Raw genomic sequence first — 18,625 nt, forward strand, 5'->3', positions numbered from 1 at the left:
ACACAGAGCAGGGCCCCTTGGGGGGGGGGGGGGTTGGGGCGCCACCCCCTGTCACACACAGAGCAGGGCCGATCAGGGGGTTGGGACGCCACACCCTGTCACACACAGAGCCGCAGGGCGATCAGGGGGTTTGGGCGCTGCCCCCTGTCACGCTGATCCGGTGCCAGGAGGCCTCGAGGCTCCGCTGATCCCGGTGCTGGGAGTCATATTACCCTTTTACTATATAGGATAAAGGCCTGGGGGCCGGCTGGTTTGCCCTGAAGGGTGTCCTGGATCAGGGTGGGGGTCCCCACTGGGGTGCCTGGCCAGCCTGGATGAGGGGATGATGGCTGTTTGCAGCTGGTCACACACCCTTCAGGGTGGGGGTCCCCACTGGGGTGCCTGGCCAGTCTGGATGAGGGGCTGAGGGCTGATTGACTGAAGCTCCCAACCGCTCCTTTTTTTCTTTTTTTTTTTTCTTCTGGGCCAGCTTTAGCTCTGGCTCTAGCTCTGAGACTTCCGCTGCTGGTTTGTTTGCAGTTCTATAATCGAAACAATGTATAACTTCAGCTCTGAGATCCCAGCCGGCTATATTTGTTAGAATGTTTCAAACTGCCAGCTCAGAGGCCGGCAAGGCAGGCGGGGAACGTTGGAGTCTGAAGTCACGGGAGCAAGCAAGCCTCATGTTCGCTTCCAGCTGCCTGGCTGCCGGCCGCCATCTTGGCTGACAGTTAATTTGCATAAGGATACGCTGATTAGCCAATGGGAAGGGTAGCGGTCATACGCCAATTACCATTTTTCTCTTTTATTAGTGTAGATACTCTTGGCAAGTGTTTGAGCAGAATTTGAACTTTGGTCTAAGTAACCCAGAGCATCTGCTGAACCAGTTGGCTGTATCATCTCTTGCCAAAACCTGTTTATTTGTGAAGAAGGTGCAGAGAGAGACATTTATTATATACATACACAATTAGGTTTGATGTGCCAGATAGTATGATGTAGTTAAAAACGGTAAGGACTTGAACCAGAGTTGAGGTTTAAGCTCCACAGTTTCTCTTTTTCAGTTGTGTGACCTAGGGCAATTTCAATTTTGTCATGTAGAACAGAGGTAGTAATACCTGCCTCATTGGTTGTTCTGTCCATTGAGTGTCTCACACTTTATCATATACCGATCAATACATGAAAATTACTTGCTTAATCTTTAAGAATGATTGACAGTGAATAAATAATTACTCAGGATCTATTATAGGCCAGGCCCTGTTTTAGATGTTGCGGTAATAGTGGAGAACAAAACAGGCAGAGACCCCTGTCCATATAGAGCAGTGATGGCGAACCTATGACACGCGTGTCAGAGGTGACACGCGAACTCATTTTTTTGGTTGACTTTTCTTTGTTAAATGGCATTTAAATATATAAAATAAATATTAAAAATATAAATCTTTGTTTTACTATGGTTGCAAATATCAAAAAAATTCTATATGTGACACGGCACCAGAGTTAAGTTAGGGTTTTTCAAAATGCTGACATGCCGAGCTCAAAAGGTTCACCATCACTGGTATAGAGCTTTCTTTCTAGTGGGGGAGACAGGTAGTAAGTGAAAAAATGAATCATTTAGCATATTAGATAGTGATCATGATAAGAAAGGTAAAGCAAGGAAGGGGATTAGGAGTGTGTGTAGGAAGGGAGAGCAGCTGCAATTTTAGATAGGCCCAGGGAAGGCCTTGCTTATAAAGTGACATTTGAGTGAAGATCTGAAAGATGAGAGGTGAGGGAGCTGGGAAAATAACATTTTAGGCAGAAGGGACAGCAAGTACAATAGCCCTTAGATAGTAGTATGCTTACTTGTGCCATGCCAGCACAGCCAAGGGTTCGGTGAGCTTGAGGGGGGGCGGCGAAGGATGTAGAAAAGACAGACAGAGAGAATAAGCTGGATCTAGGTGGATCTCCTGTGCCTGGTTGAGGCCACAGAGAGAGATCTAGACAGCAAGCTGAGCCTTTATTTTATAGCCATAGATAAACAAGGTAGTGGTCACCATAGTTACAGTGTTATCGTGAGTTTCACTTGTTTTGGCAGCACTTGGTACTTATCTCTCTCAGCCCATTAGCTTCCCAGGTAAGATCTAGGGAGCATCATAAGGTCAAGCCTAATTATGCTAAGAGGACTGTGCCCTCTAAGCTGGGACTTGTTTGTGGCTTTGCCAACAGGTCAGTTCAAGGCTTAACCCTATAGCCGTGCCCTACATCTCACTCTTTTTTTTATTTTTAAGCTACTATAATGAAAGTAAAACTTAAACATCAAGAACAAAACTCTGGCTATTAACAAAACAATGCCAATGTGTTAACGTTTTAAAACTAGTAAGAATAACAAAACAATGCCAGTGCAACACAGCAATAAGTGAGAAATCAAACTAGAGTAACATTTTTCTACTAAATAAAAGTTTCTTTTGCTGATTTACTCAGAGTCCTTGGACTTGGCTGCGTAAGACTTTACAGAGGACTGGCAGCTAACCAATGCTAGCATAGCCAGAAACATGGTTGAGGGAATAGCTTCCACTCCTTGCTTTTCTACCATCTGCTGGGCCTCAGTTGTTAACTTATTCAGCTGACCCCTTGTTGGCACTTCAGTCCCTTGCGTAGCCTTCCTTTTCTTCTTTTTTCCGCTTTGCTGTCATCGGGGCAACTCTCAGTCTTTTGAACGAAGGGACAAGGAGCTTCTCTGGGTCCATTGTGGTGACGCATGTAACGCTCTGGCACCCAAATTGGCTGCACTGCTCCTTCTGGAAAGACAAAACACAACCTCTTCCCCACATCATTACTAGATCTGGTAAAACTCTTATCTGGTTTGTGCATCCTTCCATTGGGCTAACCCTGCAGAGGCTATTGTACAGGAGGCCTAATGCCTTTCAGCTGCTGTACAACCCTCTGCATTGCAGTTCAAAAAGTTTAACACATAACATCCTTCTCCCCCCTTTTTTGTTTTGTTTTTATAGTTGCATTTTAAGAATAGGATTGGCGCTTTTTGTTATTGCCTGAGTCCTGATCTGTCACCCCAGGAAGAACTTGCCAATCCTGCGCTTCCCGGGGTGGAATGATAAAGGTTTACTGAGCCGACTGGAAAGGCTGCAGTGGGGTTAAGGATAAGGCTCCTTCTGTTTGGTGGGGCCGGGGCCCTGCTTGAAGTTTCCCTGCCTAGGGGGCATTGGATTATCATCAACATCAGTCTTGGAGCAGCATTCATTTGCCAATGCTTTCCTCTAGCAAACTGCCCTAGTTTGCCACAGTTAAAGCAGCCCCCTTTCCTTTTCTGCTGACCAGTGAACAACAGCTCCTTTAATGAGGCAGCTAATACTGCTTCTTGAACATAGGCTAGTCCAATGTCAGCACAACCGTGAATAAAATATTTCCATAATAAGAAGTCTCCAGGTAAGAGGCAAACCTTTGCAACAATATTAAGCCTATGGTAACCTTCCACTCTCCATCTTAGTTCCCTGCCACATTCATCCATTCGCTTTCAGGAGTGGGCTCTAGGCAGTCCCAAATCAGGGACCACAGACTGAAAGTAGAGAGAGGAATTTTCCCTGGACCTTCAACTATATAACGATCTCTAAGTTGTTTTCCTACCTTCTCCCATGTCTCTACATTTACTTTTCCTTCCTCAGGAAAACATGGGCAGGTTTTACTTACAAAATCGAACAATTTGAAAAGCTGTTGATACCTCACAGAACAACCCTGTGCCTAAGCATGAATACATATAAATTCTTTTCCTGCCATCCTGAATTTCCCATGTTTTACACCTACTTATATCACCAAATTTCGCTCCTTACCTTCCTTTTTGTTTTCTGCACGTGCTTCACTGGAGCGTCCTCACCTGACAACTGTAGTTCCCCTGAACTCAGGCCCCGTGTTGGGCACCACATGTGCTGGGCCAGCTCAGTTGGTAGAGCATGGGACTCTTAATCCCAGGGTTGTGGGTTCAAGGCTTAACCCTATACCTGCGCCCTACACTTACTTAATTGCAAACATTCTGAAGAGATCATTGTGGGTAACATGGGGAAAGATGAGGGCAGAGTAGGAAGAAATGAGGTCAGAAGGATACCTGGTCTAGATTAGACCAGGCCTTGTAAGTTATTGGCAAATTGGTTGGAAAGTGTAAGAGATAGAGAGGGGTCAAGGATGACTCCAAGGTTTTTTACCTAACCAATGGGAAGAATGAACTTGCTTTTTACCAAGATAGAGAAGAATGTGAGGAGCAGGGATAGAGGTGGAGTGGAACGCTGGGAAATCACTTGGGGATGAGACATCACATTTGACATGTCTGTTAGACAGTATGGTAGTTGGATATTATGTCTGGAGTTTAGGGTAGAGATCAAGGGCTACAGGTATAATTTCTCAAGTCATCAGCCTACAGATGGATGTTAAAAGCCATGTGACTGGAGGAGATCACCAATAGAGTGAATGTAAAGAGGAACGGCCAACAAATTCTGAGGGCCAATATTAAGAGACTAGGGGCCCAGTGCATGAATTTGTGTACCTTGATAGGAACTGTGGGCCATGAGGCTGCGGTGGGCACAGGGACAGGTCTCAGCCCATCCTCTGCACCCCCCGCCCAGCCTCTCCCTGTCAGCAGCCCTCCTCCCGCCGCTCGTACCTACTGATGATGTGGAGCGATTTGGGCCGGCACAAGCAGCGAGTGTGAGCAGGGCTGTGCCGTCAGCGGGTGCGAGCGGGTGCGAGCGGCAGCTGCTGCCCCAATCACCCCTCAGGAGCAGGGGGAGGTGGAGAAGCCCCCAGGGGCGATCGGGACTGGCAGCTGCCGCTCGCACCCGCTGACAATGTTGAGCACCAGCACTGGGCACTGGCAGCGGGTGTGAGCAGGGCGGCTCCGGCATGGGCCGGGCAGGACCGCAGTGCACGGGAGCAAAGAATTTTCAGTAACCACCAGAGGCTCGCCCTGATGACAGCAACCAGCGCCCCACCTTGGACTGGTGCCCCTGGTCACCTGCTTCACCATCCCACCACAGCCAATGCGCGCCATGTTCCGCACTCTGCCGCCTGCTGCCAATGCCCGCCATGTTCCGCGTGCGCCCCCTGGTGGTCAGCGCACATCATAGTGACCAGTTGTTCGGTTGTTCCACCGTTCGGTCTATTTGCATATTAGCTTTTTATTATATAGGATTGGCGAGTAAGGAAGAAGAGCAAAAGAGACTAAAAGGGAATGATCAGAACGGAGGAAAAACTAGCTGGTGTATGTCATGGAAACCCATGATTTCAGGAAGGATTGTTCACCATGTCACATGCTACTGGTAGTCCAGATGTGGAGTGATGTTAAAGGATTCTGTCCCCCATGTTGTGTGTATTGGAACATCTCTTAACAACAGTACTGGGCTCAATGAACTATGGTCATGGGGTATTTCCTTTTTCTGAAATGAAATGTGTTTCTAGAAGGCAGATCTGTCACATATCAAAGTGTAGAGAGGTGACTGGCATTTGATAATTCATGGGAGAGTCATTCAAATACATTAATAGCAGAAGGGATAGGTAAAAGAATAGATGTACTGAGCTCAAATTCCCCTTCAATTTATATATTATGTCTTCACTTTTGCTGTTTCTGCAAACAGTTTGCTATAAAATGTTACTGTGAAAGATCCAGTTTAAGTAATTTAGTCCTACCAATTATGACTTCTTGGTATTGATTGGGACCTTGAATGTTCTCCTTACTGCTTAGTATTAAGATTTTAAAGCTCGTTTCATTTTCTTATTTTTATCAATCAATTAACTGGAGTGAATAATTTTGTAAAATCATTTGGGGATGTAGCTAATTAAATTTAATTATGAATTTGGGGTACATAGTTATTCTAGTATAAACATATTGAAATGGACAATTAATTTTTCTTAAGAAAGACAATAATTATTTTTTTAACAACAGCCTTGTCCTGGCTACAAAACTATTTTAATAGTGTGAAATATAATATTTTGCTCTTAAAAATATCAGTCAAGTCTGCTTAAAAAACTTAAAGCTCATAGTTAGCCTATCTTAGTCTTCACCTTCCTGCATCTTGTAGCCTGGAAAGACCAATGTGGGGGTAACATTATAAAGGGTTGGTAACAAAGTACAGAGCATGACAGAGCATATGAAATCTATTGGTCATCATTGGGAATACTCTGTGGTTCTGTTGGTCACACTTCAAGAAAGATGATGATGCTAAAACAATCCAAAATAGAATAAATAAAAATGATCAAAGAGAAAAAGTAGCTTTTCTGACAGCTTTAAAAAGATTAGGATTCTTGCCCATCTGGTGTGGCTTAGTGGTTGAGCATCTACCTATGAACCAGGAGGTCACGGTTTAATTCCCAGTCAGGGCATATGCCTGGGTTGCGGGCTCGATCCCCAGTGTGGGACGTGCAGAAGGCAGCTAATCAATGATTCTGTTGTCGTTGATGTTTTTCTCTCTCCCTCTCCTTTCCTCTCTGAAATCAATAAAAATATATTTAAAAACAAGAAAAGAAAAAGATGAGGATTCTTAAATCTTAAGTAAATAGAAACCTGAAGGTTGTTATAAAAGTGCTTTTAAATTTTGAAGGATTTGAACACGATCATCAGAGAATTATTCAGCCAATAGAAATAAAAGATCTTCCCTGAAGCTATCTAGGAATATTCAGAATGTACCCTTAACTGTAGGAAAGAACAAAGGGACAGCATCTCCTATGCTCCCCCACAGAAGTCCTGATGAGGTAGTGTGGCCCTGTTTACGTTGCTGTAACGTTTTGTTATTAATTCTAGGAAGATCCTGCCTTGGCTCGTTGGACCTTCGCAAGAACAGCAAATGTCTATCCCAATTTCAGACCCACTCCCAAGAACTCACTCCTAGGAGCTGTGATTGGAATTGGGCCCCTCATCTTCTGGTATTACGTTTTTAAAACTGACAGAGTAAGTATCAGGACCTGAGGTTTAGTTTTTGTGCTCTTTTATCTTTATTCTTTTCCAGCACGAGATAAAACATAATTGAGTTATATGTTTGGTTTTATTTCTTTATCGTTTCAACTCATAGAAATATGCTTTGTTAAAAATCACTAATCTCTGGGTCTTTCAAGTATAATAGTTGCTCTAGAGTTTAAAGTAATAAATTGATCAATTGAAATTTCTAAGACTGGAATTTACTCATGAAAGAGTTTTCCTGGTATATTTTAGATGGTGTAAGGAAATTATACTGTGAGTAATACACAAGAAAATACAAAAATAACTTTTAAGAAGTTTAATGTCTTTTTTTTCTCATTAGAAGATGTGTAGAAGTTAAACTTATTCTGATTAACCTTTAGATATCTTTGCAAATTTTTGTATTTAGTTTTCTTAATTCATTTGTTTTACAAGGAGATTTTTTTGGGTTAAGTATTAGCAACATACATAAATCATTTAGTGTATTCCCTATTTGTGTGAATTCTAGTTATATTGGTTACACTTTGCAAATTCATGTTAAAACTTATTAATACCCTAACACAGAAAGCAAAGGCAGCCTGTGCTGGGTATCACTGCCGTCAGAGGCTTGGGCATATGATTGCAGAGAAAGCCAGGCTTATCTCTGACGCTAGACACTCTAATGCTGGAACCCCTGTCCCAGCTTCTGCCTCACATTGCCGTCTAGACTGGTGCCCACCTACCTAGCTCTGCCTTAAACCAGCCAGTCCACTCTCCCGTTAGAGTGTATATCTTTTTGATTGTCTGATAAATATTGCTTAACAGGAAGGTAGGCCACACTTACCCAGCAGGTAATTGCATTTTGCTTACGATATATGCTTTTTAGTGGAGTAATACAATTTTACTTACTAAAATGTGGGTAAGATATTTTCCAGTAGCAGTAGTCTCTTATTGTTCCTTTATTTTTTTCAGACTACTATTTCCTCACTCATGCTCCATAGGTTTTAAAAGGAGGGAGGTGGAATTAGGTTTGGAGCATTTCATTCCTGTTTTTTAGAATTGTATCCTGAGTTGTGCCAGAATGCATTGTTCTTAATGTTTGCTTGTTGTTTATTTTTGTGTTTTTTTTTTCTGTTTACTCAGGATAGAAAAGAAAAACTTATCAAGGAAGGAAAATTGGACAGAAGATACAACATCTCATATTAAGGCTGACCATGACGACTACCAGTATATGTATTGTTGTTTAATAAATCTATTAATCATGAAATAGTTTCTCATTCTTAATGTTACCTTGATTCAACAAATGTTTGCCGAACATTGTAGAACTTTGTGAGCATTCATAGTTTAATGGAGAAACAGATGCACGCTCATTCATTTACTCATTCAACAAATACGTGCCTACTATAAGCCAGAACAGTAATTACTTTAGTATCATCAGGCCATTGTTGAAGCAGTTGCCTGTTTATAGTTATCACTGAACATGGAAGCACCAAGATGCACTAGTGAATCCCCTGGGTTCAGGCATATCCCCTCCTGCTCTCATTGTGTAACAGCAACTCTGAAAACTGTGGTGGTGTGTGTTGGGGTTTTTTTTTGGTCTACTTTTTCCCAGGTACAAGAACTCAAAATGATCAGGAGATAGTTATAGCTTCAGATTAAAGCCAAATCCTGTGATACTGTGATTGATAATAAATATATATATTTTGTTTTTGTCCCTGTTTCTGGCATGGAGCTTCTAAAACCCTTGGGATTTCCTAAGTGATGAGATAAAGGTAACTTATGTTAATTAGGTGACTTTCGGACCCTACCTGAGGATGAGGGCAGGTTGCCAGGAGAACCAGCCCTGTGGTTAGAGGGTTGGAACTTTTCAGTCCCACCTTCTTATCTCTTTGGCTTTGTGTCCCTGCTGAGCTGGGAAGTATCTGAATTCTTGTTTCAGTTTCCTTATCTTTAAAACAATATAGGAATAATAGTTACATTGTTATTGGACTCATTAGTGAATTATTGAAAGTATTTAGAATAGAAGCACACATTAAGATCTCAGTGAGTGTTTACATTATTTTAAACCTGATTGATGAAAATTTTAATTGCATTTTATTATTGAGGCCTCACTTTTTTAAAACATTTTTGTTCCTTTATATTTGTTATTTGCTTGCTGAAATCCACTGCCCAATTTTTCTGATGTAATATGTCTTTTTTCTTAAAGATTTTAAGGCATAAACAAGATAAAGATATTAGTTCTTGATCATACCAGTCTTCTTTCATCTGGAGTTATGTTAGTACACCTTAGTAATAGAAAAAACATTTACAGTATATCTTTGGTAGAAAAACAGTACCCAGAGAGGCATAGTCAGAATTTTTAAAACATTTTTTTAACTTTGAGAATTATTGAGCAATATGTTCTTAAGAGTTTAATTGTAAAAGATTTTTTTAATCACAATGACCCATATCACACCCAGAGGTGGTCTTGTGAGAACAGCAATGGCCATCTCATCTGAGCAGTAAGTGCATGCTATGTGTCTGACTGATGCTGCTAGCTTTGGGCACTGGGCACAGATCCCACACTGGTTACCCTGCCTCTGTTGGGTCAAGAACTCATCTTCGCATCACCTGCTCCTGAGTCCAGGAGAATATGATTGGCCAAGCCTACGTCATTTGCCTGAGTGCTAGCTGCAAGGAAGGCTGAAAAAGCAAGCACATGGCATATTTAGTTCTAAAATGTGAGGCAGGTAAGGAATTCTCAAACATAAGAAAGTGGTTCAAATGCTGAGCTAGCAAAGTGACATGTACTGAGGGAGGTAACTGGAACCATATCATAAGGCCCTCTCACAGTTAAGAAGTTCAGACTATTCTGACAGCAATGGGAGCCATTGAAGGCAGCAAGCAGGAGTAAGCTGGTTGAACTTGCATCCCTGCAAGGTCATTCTGGATCCCTGAGGATGATCTCTGCCAATCGCAGGATGACTCATTGGGATGTGAACTTGCTGAAAGCTTTATGAAAGTCTAAAGATATTATCTATTCGTTCTCCTTTATGCATGTCTGAGGAGCCAGCCTTCTTAATAAGTCCTTATCTTGTATGACATCCCTTCCTCTATGAAACAAAATTGCATCTCTAACAGGCTGGTTTGTTTCAATACCATGTTTTCTTTTACCTTTTATTGTGGATCCTGCCTAGAGAAAAAGATTGCATTCATGCTCTGATTGAAATCCCATTACGTTCAGTCCTGGCTTATTTTTTATTTTTTTCTCATTCCTGGTGGCATCTGACACAGTCTTCTAATAACTTTGGGGGAGATATAGAGTACTGGTTATGTACATTCTTCAGGATCATTAATGGGGTATTTTAAGAAGTTAGAATCTGTACAAGAAACTGACTTGACAACACTTTAAAATTAATAAAAATATATTGCTATAAAGTATTTTCAAAGATTCTGAATTTTCAAAGCTTACACTGCCACTTCCTAAAAAAATACAATTTTGTGTTCTATTAGAGGACCCATTTGTACCTATAAATATGATTGTAATACTTCCAATAGTTTCCCCTCTGGTTTGCCTTGTTTATTGCCACTTCTCCAGCTGGCATAGAGACTCCTTCTGCTGATGCCTACGGTGGCCCAGAGAGACTCCAGCATCTACTTGGACAGCATCATCCCAAGAAAATTCAGTGTACGGCGAACTCATTGCCAAGCTTCAGGATTTAAACAAAGTCAAAGTCTGACATCTGACCTCTGAATGCCCCTGGAGGTGGATGGCTGGTGAAACATCTGAGATTTCTGGAGCAAACCTGTCACTAAAGTTCAAGTTCATTTCCCCATAATCACAAGGACTATTACCTTATTAGTTTTGAGTCAATTCTTCTATCACCAATTACATTTAAATCATTCATCTCTTACTTAATAATTAGGCTCTGGAACAATCTTGTAGGTGGGGAAGGAGGCAACTGGCTGAGGCTGCTCCAGAAATCAATAGGAGGGACTCAGGGGCTGCAATATGATATGAAATGGTCACGGGTAGGAGAAGAAGGTGGTAGGGGACTCCTATTAAAACTACATTTGCATAATGAAGCACTTTTTAAAAACTTAAATGTTTCCTATCAATAAGAACACAAAGTTTTCTAAAGAGGGTTTTATTCATACTTTAAAACAGACGGAAACACCATTGAGGAGTATTCTTGTTTTGCCTGGAGTGGCTTGGGAGAGGGGAGATGGGGATGGGGGTGATCAATCTACCTGAAGCTATCAGACGTTGATAGGCAGCTTCTCCAAAATCATGCTCTGCAGAAGGGATGACACAGAAGTGATCTGGTCCCATCAGGGTGTTTGGGAGGAGATACCACTGCAGGTTGCAAGGAGAATGAGCTGCTGTTGGCCTGCAGGAACTGGGGCTGTTTGATTTCCTGGAGCCACTGGGAGGAGGAGCCTTTGTCCCACAGAATTCTAGTAGAACACTGGCCATTACGTCACCCCTGCGTTGGTCAAACTCTCATTGAGCCCTGATTATTTATTAAGCACTGAGGATACTAATATGCAGAAGATACAGCTCTTTGGAGGAACTCACAATGATGAAAAACAATTACAGCAGTCAACATTTATTAAGCTTTTACTTGTGTTCCAGGCACTAAGCTCAAGTGAGAGCTTTATATACCTCCCAGCATACCTTAAAGATCCCCATTATGCAGGCAAGATTTAGTGAGGTTAAATAAGTTGCTAATAAGGGCTGAGATAGAACTTAAATCTGGGCAGCCTGACTAAGAAAGGGCATGTCTTTAACCGTTCTTTGAAAGGGATAAAGACCAACGCTGTGGGGAGTCCAGTACTGAGAAAACATCTGACTCAGCCTGGAGGGTTTAAGTGATAACGCCTTAAGAAGTACTAATTGGCAGTTACAAAATAGGCACGAAGATGTAAAGTACAGCAGAGGGAATACAGTACAGTCAACAATATTGTAATAACTATCTATGGTGCCAAGTGGGCACTTGAATTATTGGCGGGAACGCTTGTAAAGTATATAAATGTCTACCTGCTGTGCTGTATCCCTGAAACGAATACAAAATAGTTTTAAATGCAAACTGTAAATGAAAAATAAATAGGTAAGTAGATAACACCTTCAAGAGCAGGGACGCCCACTTGCACGTTTAGATTTTCTGCACATTCATCAGTATGTAGAATGTTAGAGCTGGAAGGATCTTTAAAAAACTGCCAGTCTCACAATGCTATAGGAAAGGTTTGTACAGGAAACATGACTTGTTCAATTCTTTAAGAAACCCTGTCTATTTAAGGATTAGGAGTGCAGGTTGTGATTAAGACCTACTGCCCTGATGGCCCATGTCACGTGTTTGTGATTAGAAATGAGACGGATGGGACAACTGAGACCTTTGCCAGCTAACCTCTTTCCCTTATACAAACAGAGGACTTGAAAAGTCATTTCAACAGGCATAGATTTAGAGAGAAACCAGGGAGCATTTTCTGTGTAAAGCAATTATTAGCAGATTTGTCCTTTGGGGGTTGTGAGAGTAAAGATATTGGATTCAAACCTAGTACCTCCCATATTATTCTTGCCAAATTCTCATAAGAAGGCATTCATAGTGGTCACTGGCTGTTGCCCACTGACACCCACCTCCCCTTTCTTTCCTTCTGATAGAACCCCAATTTTTTTTCAGGAGACTAGTGGAAATCCCTTTATCTGCACCCTGCAATGGAATGGTGTCCTGTCCAGGGCTGAGTCCACCTTGCGCCCTGAGCTGCCTGCATAGGCTCCAGCCACTGGAGACCCTGAACTGAAAAATAATGATCTTATTTTTATTAATATTTATTAAATTTTGTATAGCTCACATTAGCTTCAATGTTTACTATTAAAAATGTTTTGGGCCCTAGCTGTTTTGGCTCAGTGGATAGAGCATTGGTCTGTGGACTGAAGGGTCTTGGGTTTGATTCTGGTCAGGGCATGTACCTCTGTTGCAGGCTCCATCCCCAGCCCTGGTTGGGGCACGTGCGGGAGGCAACCAATCAATGTGTCTCACATTGATGTTTCTCTCTCTCTTTTTAAAAAAAATATATTTTATTGATTTTTTTTTTTAACAGAGAGGAAGGGAGAGGAATAGAGAGTTGGAAACATCAATGAGAGAGAAACATCGATCAGATGCCTCCTGCACACCCCCTACTGGGGATGTGCCCACAACCCAGGTACAAGCCCTTGCCTGGAATCGAACCTAGGACCCTTCAGTCCGCAGGCCGACGCTCTATCCACTGAGCCAAACTGGTTATGGCAATGTTTCTCTCTCTTTGTCTCTCCCCCTCCCTTCCACTCACTCTAAAAAAAAAAAAAAAAAAAATCATTTATCCTCGGATGAGGATTAACAACAACAAAATGTTTTGGGTCTTTATTTAAAAGTTCAGTGATATTTTTGTGCTGTAAACTGTTGTTTATGTCAGTTAGCCTATGGTAAAATTGTTTCTTTATACATTGTTTCATTCAAAGTCAGTTTCCAAGAACCTATTAATGAAGTGAGCACTTACTGGGCTTGTATCAAAGACACTTTAGGTTCTATCTTAACTTTCACTTTAATTGAACTATTAATATGCATTGTTGTGATCTGAAATTGAACTTCAATATGATTTTCTCTTTTTTCATGGATCTCAGAATTTATATAAAATTAAATCTTATACAATATACCCTTTTGAGGGGGCAGTATATCACCTATTATGTGCCATTGATCTCAATACGTTTTTTTTGTTTAAAGATCTAAAAGATGATGAAAAGGAGGCGGTACTTCTAAATTTTCCACACTTTGAACTTCTGTTACTTATTGCATTAGAAGGGTACATACAGACCTTAATCTTCAGCTCAGTGCTAGTTTATTTGGGGACAAGGACCTTTGCTTACTCATTCCAGTGTCTCCTACAGTAGGTAGCACAATAGCCTCTGTGAGGCAGGAACTAATAAATATTCACTGAGTCACAATAGCAACAATTAACAATAACAGTAGCTGATATATGTCTATGCTCACTGCCCAGAAAGCAGTGTGGGTGCCTTTAATGCCTGGTCTCACACTCCCCGCTTCCCACCCCCACCAAATCCCTGTGAAAGAAATCATTTCCTTCTTTCAAACGAGGAAAGTCAGGCTTAGAGAGGTGAAGCCACTTGCTCCAACTCATTCAGCTATGGAGGCACGGTCTGGATTCCTTAGTTACTATTATTCCAAACAAATTAAATTCATACACAATGGCTATTATATTAATAAGTATCTAATAATTATGCTTAAAAACAAGCATGTGAAGATCAAAATATCCCCCCTCCCCAACCAATAACCCTGAAAACCTTGCTTTTCATGCTCATTATGTGACGTACTATTCTAAGCAATTTATCTATATTGGTTCATTTTATACTCACACTAACACTCTGAGGTAGGTACTATCATTATCCACATTTTACAGCTGAGGAAACAGAGACTAAGAGAGGTTAAGTAACTTGCTCATGGTCACACAATTAAGATGGGATAGAACCCGGGCAGTGTGGATCTAGAATTGATGCTCTTAGCTATGTACCACATTAGTGACCCAGGCTCCCCCCACACAAATAAATTTGGACATACCTCAGATTAGTGATGCAATTATATGAAGCTGATAATAGCTAATTGAAGGTTAGCTGATAAATAAATAGAAGACATCTAAATGTCAGCCCTCAAGTCTTTTTTTTCTTCATTTTTTTTAATAGAAATGTACCCCTGTGGATCCTTTAATCTTTTTTTTTTTCATTTTCATCTTAGTAGTAAAATATCTTTCCAGAAGGACAAAACCCCAGAAGTGATAACTCTGTCATCACTCTGTGAAATCGCAACCCAGAAACTGCACATGAACTTATAACTTCTAAGCAGTTTACATCTAGGCCTTAGGTTTCCTAACTTCCCCCTTCTCCCCACGCTCCCCACCGAGCCCCTCCCCGCTGCCTTGTAACCTGCTTTTCCTCCTGGGTAATCCCTCACTACACATTCCAACCTGTTCCATGTTTACTGGACCATTGGGAGGTTTAGGGAGCTTTTTTTCACCTCCTTTCTGTAGACTCTAGGAAAGCCTGGTTTGGACCAGGATTTGATGTTGGAACAGAGGGTGCTTTGTATACTGCTTTTAAAGTAGTTTCTAAAACAGTGAGGTGAAAGCACTTCTCAGACTCATTCAGCTATGAAAGCGCGGTCTGGATTCCTTAGTTACTATTCTCCCAAACAAATTAAATTCATATATAATGGCTGTTATATTAGTAAGTATCTAATAATTATGCTTAAAAACAAGCATGTCAGGATCAAAATCCCCCCTGCCAAATAACCCTGGTCCTCAGCCTTGCCTGTGCAATGGGGATCACCTGAGCGGTTGCCAAAAATATCTCATTTGGGTTCCATGTCCAGTGTTTCTAATTTAGTTGATCTGAGGTATAGCCTGGGCACTTGGAGTTTTAGATGCTACCAGGGGATCCAGTGAACAGCTGAAGTTGACAACCACTGTATCCAGAGCAGGCTTTCTCAATGTTGGCACTATGGACACTCAACTATAGTAGAATGAATTAGTCCAGATCATTCCATTGTAAAATGTTTACCTGCATCTCTAGCCTTTACCTATTAGATGCCAGTAGCACCCTCCCCAGTTGTGACAACCAAAAATGTCTCTAGACCAGTGGTTCTCAACCTTGGCTGCACATTAGAATCACCTGGGAATCTTTTAAAAACCCTGATTTCTGGGCCTCATCCTCCGGAAATTCTGTTTCTTTGTTACTAATGTTTTGGCCCCACCCCATAACAAAGAAACAGAATTTCCAGAGGATGAGGCCCAGAAATCAGGATTTTAAAAAGATTTCCAGGTGATTCTAATGTGCAGCCAAGGTTGAGAACCACTGCTCTAGACTTTGCCAGTTGTCAGGGTCGGGGGTGCAAATTCCTCCATGTTGAGAACCATTGGCCCACAGCCATTACTAGTATCCTGGCTGTGAGAGAAGTCTCTCAAAAAGAAAAAAGAGAAGGGTGGCTTCTATCGCACCCTCTCCCACAGGAAAATATATAAATATGCCAAGGGGATCTGGCAGAAACCATCCTATCATAGGAGGAAACCTCGTCAGGGTGCCTTTTTTATAAAAGAGATTTTCTATTTCTAAGCAAAACGATAATGTTTCTTGGGGAGCCTAGTAGAGGAAGGTACAGTACGTCCTCACTAAATGTTGTCAATAGGTTCTGTGACTTGAAGTGAAACGACAAATAATGAAACAAATGTTACCAGAGGCTCACTGCTATAAACAGGAGTTAGGTTCCTGTGGCATCTCATCGTTATAAGGAAACAGCAAACGGAACGATGATATTCGAAAATAGGGAATTAAGGAAACGATACAGATCTTTCTAGCTGATCTGAAGCACAACAGGAGAAAACTAAATCTTTTTTTAATTAGTGTGAACAGCCTGGCTTGGGTGAAATATTGTCTCCAGCTGACGAGCTGCTGCCAGCAGCGGGGAGAAAGTACATGGGCTTCGATGCTAAATGGATGCAAACCCAGAACGTTGCCTTAGCTCTAGGAAGGCTTTGCTGCAATTCTATGAAGTTGATAATATCTAATTGAAGGCTAGGCGGCAAAATGGACCGAAATAGGTGAGAGTTTAGGTATGTATAGAGGCAGGGTTACATAGAGCTCCTTGTGAAAAGGCTGAGTTGGGGAATAAAATATTTCAGTGGTTGTCTCAGTGTGGGTTGTTTGGGAGATGAGCCCAGGGAGAGTGGGGAGTGGGAGGGAAGGAAGCTGATAGGGGGTGGTTAGCAGAATTGCCACCATGGACACGTGTAGCACATGTAGCAACATTAAGTCCTCACTTAACATTCGGGAATTCATCAATTTTGCTCATGGGTCCAGGACAACGTTGCCTTTTCCCTGTACCATCACCATGGTCACTTCTGGGTGCCCACTTTCCTTTGAGTTTTTTGAACCCACAAGGCCTTTTCTTAGAATGCTCCTCCTCCTGACCCCACTCCAGCCCAACCCTCCTCCTCCAATGACTTGTTCCTTCCTATCCTTTAGGTCTGGCTAAATGTCACTTCTTCGTTGAAGACTTCCCTCTCTAATGAAAGATCTCCCCATCCCAGCTGTTACTCCCAACTCAGTTCCTGTTTGTTTTCTTCTTGGCATGTTTCACAGCTTGTATTTATGTTATTTCATCTGTCTCCCTCTCTAGAACATAACCTCTGTAAGGGTAGGGGACACATCTATCCGCTTGACCACCATATCCTTCACTGGGTTGCCAGATTGAGCAAATAAAAATACAGACTTCCCAGTTAAATTTAAATTTCAGATAAATCCTGAATAATTTTTTAGTACAAGTATGTCCAAAGCACATATTCAATTACTCAGGGTTTACTTGAAATTCCAATTTAACTGGGCATCTTGTATTTTATCTGGCAACCCTAGTTCCTAGACCCTGACACATGGCTGACTCTCACTACACATCACTGAACAAAAATCTGGTAGCAGCATATGAACATTGCTACTATGGCAACAAAGTGGGGGAAATGTGCTAAAACTACAGAACTAAATGCCACTTCCCATTCCTTTCTGTTCTGATGTGCCTGTCTCCTCATTCCAGGAGAATCTAATCAACTCAAAGTTCCGGGCAGCCCAGTCCTCTGGGGGAATGCTGGCCATGGGAAGGGAGCTGTTCGGAGCAGCTTTCCCCCCAGCATTGCCTGTTTTGTTGTGGTCCGAGCACAGCGGCCCTTGATCATCTTCGGCCCAGATCTCCCCAGACTGTGAGCTCACTTCTTCCTTTTCAATCATTCATCCCCAGCGTCTCACTCTGTAGCTGGCACATAGTAAGGACTCAAAGCATGGTTAGCAAATGGGCTGATAGGTGAGTGAATAGTAGGGTGACTAACTGTCCTCCTTGGACCAAGACTGAGGGGTGTTCTGGGATGTGGGGCTTTCAGTGTGAAAATCAGGGCAGTTGGAGCCCTCAGTGAATGATGCTCACTCTCAGTGGCTGAGCTTCTTGTCCATCATCACTGTACTGGCTGCTATGTGACTAAGATTAGACAGTGGCTGCCCTGGCTGCCCATTTGTTTAAGGATGACACTAGATGCTTAAAGCTCTGCTGACCCCCTTTGCTTCCCTATGCTTGAGCTGATTCCTGGGACCGTGGCTTCAGCCTGAACTCCTGGTCCTTATGTTGGCCTGTCCTTCCTTGTGACTTGGTCTTGTGGTCTGTGGCAGATGCCCTGGACTCGTGCTTCTGGAATAAAGAATCCCAGGCTGAGTGCATGCAAAGGGGTCTCAGTCCAATGGTGTGGTCTCCAGTCCTGGCCGCCACAGGTCTGCTCCATCCAGTGCTGATTAGGACCGATTGCCACTTCCACACAACACCAGGAAGTATTTATTGAGTAATTAAGCTGACAGCCATAGAACTTTCCAAATACATTTCTATCAATGTCTCAGTCACTTGACTATCAAAATGTGAGTTTTCATTTTAACCCGCCCCCTCTCCCAATACTGCCAGAAGTCACCAGATTCTAAGGGAAACAAATCCATTCTCAACTAGGCAGCAATGCTCCCGTCTCACTTAGGTCCTGCTGGGCTCCTGGAATTGGGGGTAAAGTGGCTCTTGAGAGGCTCCCAGCACTTGTAGTAGTTGTCATCCAAACAGTGAGAGGTCTTGAGCCCCCACTTGGTGACGGCCATGCTTAGAGAAGACTCAAACATAAATGCCTGTAGGAAAT

General features: G+C 42.3%; 2 protein-coding genes across 2 annotated transcripts in view; one reads left to right on the forward strand and one right to left on the reverse strand.

Moving 5' to 3' along the window:
* Positions 1-8,156, forward strand: part of NDUFB4 (NADH:ubiquinone oxidoreductase subunit B4) — a 10,873-nt gene extending 2,717 nt beyond the window's left edge. Inside the window, exons 2-3 of the mRNA XM_006090927.3 lie at positions 6,758-6,904; positions 8,033-8,156. Coding sequence (XP_006090989.1) covers positions 6,758-6,904; positions 8,033-8,095 — 210 coding nt within the window. The 3' untranslated portion in view covers positions 8,096-8,156. The remainder of the gene's footprint in view (positions 1-6,757; positions 6,905-8,032) is intronic.
* A 10,129-nt stretch (positions 8,157-18,285) lies between these two features.
* Positions 18,286-18,625, reverse strand: part of HGD (homogentisate 1,2-dioxygenase) — a 42,030-nt gene continuing 41,690 nt past the window's right edge. Inside the window, exon 14 of the mRNA XM_006090928.2 lies at positions 18,286-18,614. Coding sequence (XP_006090990.1) covers positions 18,465-18,614 — 150 coding nt within the window. The 3' untranslated portion in view covers positions 18,286-18,464. The remainder of the gene's footprint in view (positions 18,615-18,625) is intronic.

This window comes from Myotis lucifugus, unplaced genomic scaffold, assembly GCF_000147115.1.
Source record: "Myotis lucifugus unplaced genomic scaffold, Myoluc2.0 scaffold_84, whole genome shotgun sequence".
Taxonomy (NCBI): domain Eukaryota; kingdom Metazoa; phylum Chordata; class Mammalia; order Chiroptera; family Vespertilionidae; genus Myotis; species Myotis lucifugus.